The sequence below is a fragment of the Anoplophora glabripennis genome, unplaced genomic scaffold (assembly GCF_000390285.2).
Source record: "Anoplophora glabripennis isolate ALB-LARVAE unplaced genomic scaffold, Agla_2.0 scaffold612, whole genome shotgun sequence".
Classification (NCBI taxonomy): Eukaryota; Metazoa; Arthropoda; class Insecta; order Coleoptera; family Cerambycidae; genus Anoplophora; species Anoplophora glabripennis.
The window spans coordinates 37493-40893 of record NW_019416893.1 but is presented as its reverse complement, the minus strand read 5'-3'; the positions used below and the strand labels follow the sequence as shown (position 1 = coordinate 40893).

The window sequence follows — 3401 nt, the reverse complement described above, 5'->3', positions numbered from 1 at the left end:
GTATAAACGACCACTTCGTACACTCGATGCACCTGGGCGACTACAGCTACTACCAGAACACAGTGCGTATGCAGCGGTATTTCAGATTTTACGTTCAATTTCATTTTAAATTTGAAACGGTACATCTTACGCGTTCTAAAAATGATGACACAACTTTTCTTTGATAAAAGACTGACAGTTTTGCTCTACTTTACATCAAATACGATCCTACTATAAGTACTTCATTTTGAAGAAAAAAATGTGTTTTTAAAGTATATGAACATTGTAATTATATATTGTTTTGAAGGAAATTTATCACTAATACACATTATATTGCAAACGTTTTTTTATTAACAATTACTTAAAAGTTAATCTAAAACATTCATAAGAAGGAATGTTCAATAAATAATTATTTAGAATTATGTACATAATTATAATAATCACATTCTTGTACAGGACCAGCCTGGGTTTGAGAAACTCAAATACACACAATTTATTAAGTCAGAAGTGATAAATGCTAATACTCATCTCAATTAAAATAAAATCTTCGAGTGTTTCATCCTGCTCTAAAATGCTACTTTGATGCCAAGACTGATATATTTAGATATGGAATGGCACATGTAAATTAATAAATATATTTGAAGAGAGCAAATATCAATGAATGAAATTACACCTATATAAGTGATTGCATGTTTCATATGTTATACAACTTAATGTGTGAAAAATGAATAAACATTTTGTGGTTTTAGTGCAGGAACAAAATTATAATACACAATAATTGCGCTAGTTGTAATTAGCTAAGACTGAGGCGATGTATATCATCAAGGCTCTTTTTTGCTTTCTGAGAAATGTCATCCATTGATTTCTTTGCACTAGATGCAATATCATCCAAAGATTTCTTTGTGTGACTAAATATTTCGTCCGTACTCCGTGTCAAATCCTTAACTTCATCATTAATTTTAGTAATAACCCACTCCATGGCTTGACGACCTTTTCCCGCATTATTGGATATTGAGTTAGTTAACATATCTTCCATATAATTTGTAAGAGGTACACCTTTTACTGTAACTACAGCTTCTTGTTTAAGAAGAGTTTTACTTGGATCAGTGGGATGAGGTACATACTTTAATGTTTCGTCCACTGCTATGTGTCGACAGAAGGTCAGATTTATTGTCTTCAAGACCATGTGACGTGATATTGGATTCACTTCAGACTGTTCACTGGCATAACAAATTTTAGCAGATCCTATCAACTGAAAGTATGAAAAAATCAATATCAGTAACAATAGAATATAATATCTATCCTTGCTTGAAATGTACACATCTGACAATTTTCTCTATAACTCAAGAGGGACACAGCATGCGGCACATACCATTTTTTAGGAGATAATTTCTATGTCCACAATGAATAAACCTTTCATAACAACACCAGATCTCAAAAAAGTTTCAGATATATTTGCAAAATATTCTTTTTCATAATCAAATAATATATACAAATTGCCGTTATTTAATTCCCAAAATTTACCTAAATTTTCATAAAATTACGTTATGAAGACTGAAAAATGGAATGCCCGTAAGAAATTAAAATTTAAATAAATAACTACAAAGAAAATTTAATTTTGTTAAAAATTAAAAACTTGTATCTATCAGATGATTATGAAAATAAATATATTATGCCCAAATATATGCAACGCTTATTGATATTTCAGGGTCGACAACCCCTATTTTAATATTTTATTTCGTAAATACCAAATATTGTCACCATCAAAGTTTTCTGAGTATAGAAATCATTCCCTAAAAAATGGTATGAGTCCCATATTTCATTATCAAAATAGGAACACTTTAATTTATATTATAACTACCTACTGACTACTATTAGTTGCTTAATACATTTTTTTATTATTTACAACAATGTTCATTATCATTTTATTATTCGTTATCACATTTAATCAAAAAAAATCAATTCAAATTTAAAAATTCATATTAAACTCTTGTCCATTAATAACATCAGATTTATTTTGTTAAAATTAAAGTATTTTGTCAGTGACATATTTAGGCGTAATCGAAAATCTAAGCCATTTTATAACGATATTTCATATTCAATTCAAGGAAAACGAATATTTATTCTAAGTTAAAAACTTAATTGAACATTACTTCAATACAATAATCGATATTAAGTATAAGTTGAATACCTATATAACATTTAGTAAATGTATTATATGAAAATTTACTGTTTCTATTCTTATAAAGCTAAAAATATCATTATCATGCATGTACTTAAAATATCCCGACTTTAAATTCTAATGCATTAACGTCAAATATTTTCACGTGCTACTCGTGTGGGACCAAAGGTCAATATTTAAGTGAATAACCCCACTTAATATGAAAACCTTAAAGGTTAGTGCGTTTATAAGATGGATTTTTCCATAATCTGATAAAAAATCCATAAAATCATCATGTCTAGACAACATGTTTGAATCTTATGAACTATGAATGCACTGGGAACTGAGATTGTAAAGTGAGAATCTGATTTACATCATAATAGAATTACGAAATGATGACGTATTAGTTAACTGAGCTAACCTATACTTGTTAGAAACTAGGGATTAGGTATAAATTTTTAATTGATACCATAAGTACATAAATTTTAAAATTACGTAAGCTCAATAAAATGGGGTAATCTACAATTTCAACTTGTACTTACTGCTTGGGCCCATTTTGGAAAATACCAAATTGAACTAACGAGTCTGTGTGTATGCAAAACGCCGCCAACGACCCTCCTTTCCACAACATCGGTGCCTATTACTGCAGGGTTATGGGGATTCGGGTATTTTCTCCAAGCTGCTGTGGCGACTGTTTCCCAAGGATGGCTAAAACATAATATTAATTTATTTCCTAGAATCTTTGCAAAGCCCAAATTATTTACTTGAATGTGTGTTCACTTGTCCAAATTTTCATATTAAAATGTTGGAATTAAATACTATTAAATTTTTACGTAAATTAAAAATTGGGGAACTAACAACCGTCCACACACCTTCCCGACGGACAAACATAAAGTGACAGATCGGCGATCGGGGCGATAGGGGCTGCGCGTTGCGCGCTGCTCACAGTTCACACTACACTCCCACTTTTGACAGGTCTGTGCATTTAGTACGGGAACGCGTCACAAGGTGCGCTGATAATTTAGATTTTGCAAAATAGAAAATCAAACAATCTCAGTTCAGTGCAGAGTTGCCAGATGTGAATATTTTCTTGTATTATAACTGTGCCTCCTTAACTACAAATTCAGTTCAGAGCGAACAGCCGAGCTAAGCAAACGTGTTTGTTTGTGAGGTGAAGTGAGTGCAACGAGCAAAATCTACCTGCCTTTATAAGGGCTACTTGGAAAGAATCCCTTTCTTTCCTTTTAATCACCGACCTAAT

At 31.2% G+C, this 3401-nt stretch overlaps 1 protein-coding gene across 1 annotated transcript; it reads right to left on the bottom strand.

The window, feature by feature from the left end:
• Positions 1–310: 310 nt before the first annotated feature.
• Positions 311–3045, bottom strand: LOC108912567 (protein slowmo). Its single transcript, XM_018717824.1, has 3 exons — positions 2905–3045; positions 2683–2848; positions 311–1231 (listed from the first exon to the last, which is right to left on the bottom strand). Exons 1-3 carry the CDS (start codon positions 2934–2936, stop codon positions 773–775), a joined length of 657 nt encoding a protein of 218 aa, XP_018573340.1. The 5' UTR covers positions 2937–3045; the 3' UTR covers positions 311–772.
• Positions 3046–3401: the final 356 nt, after the last annotated feature.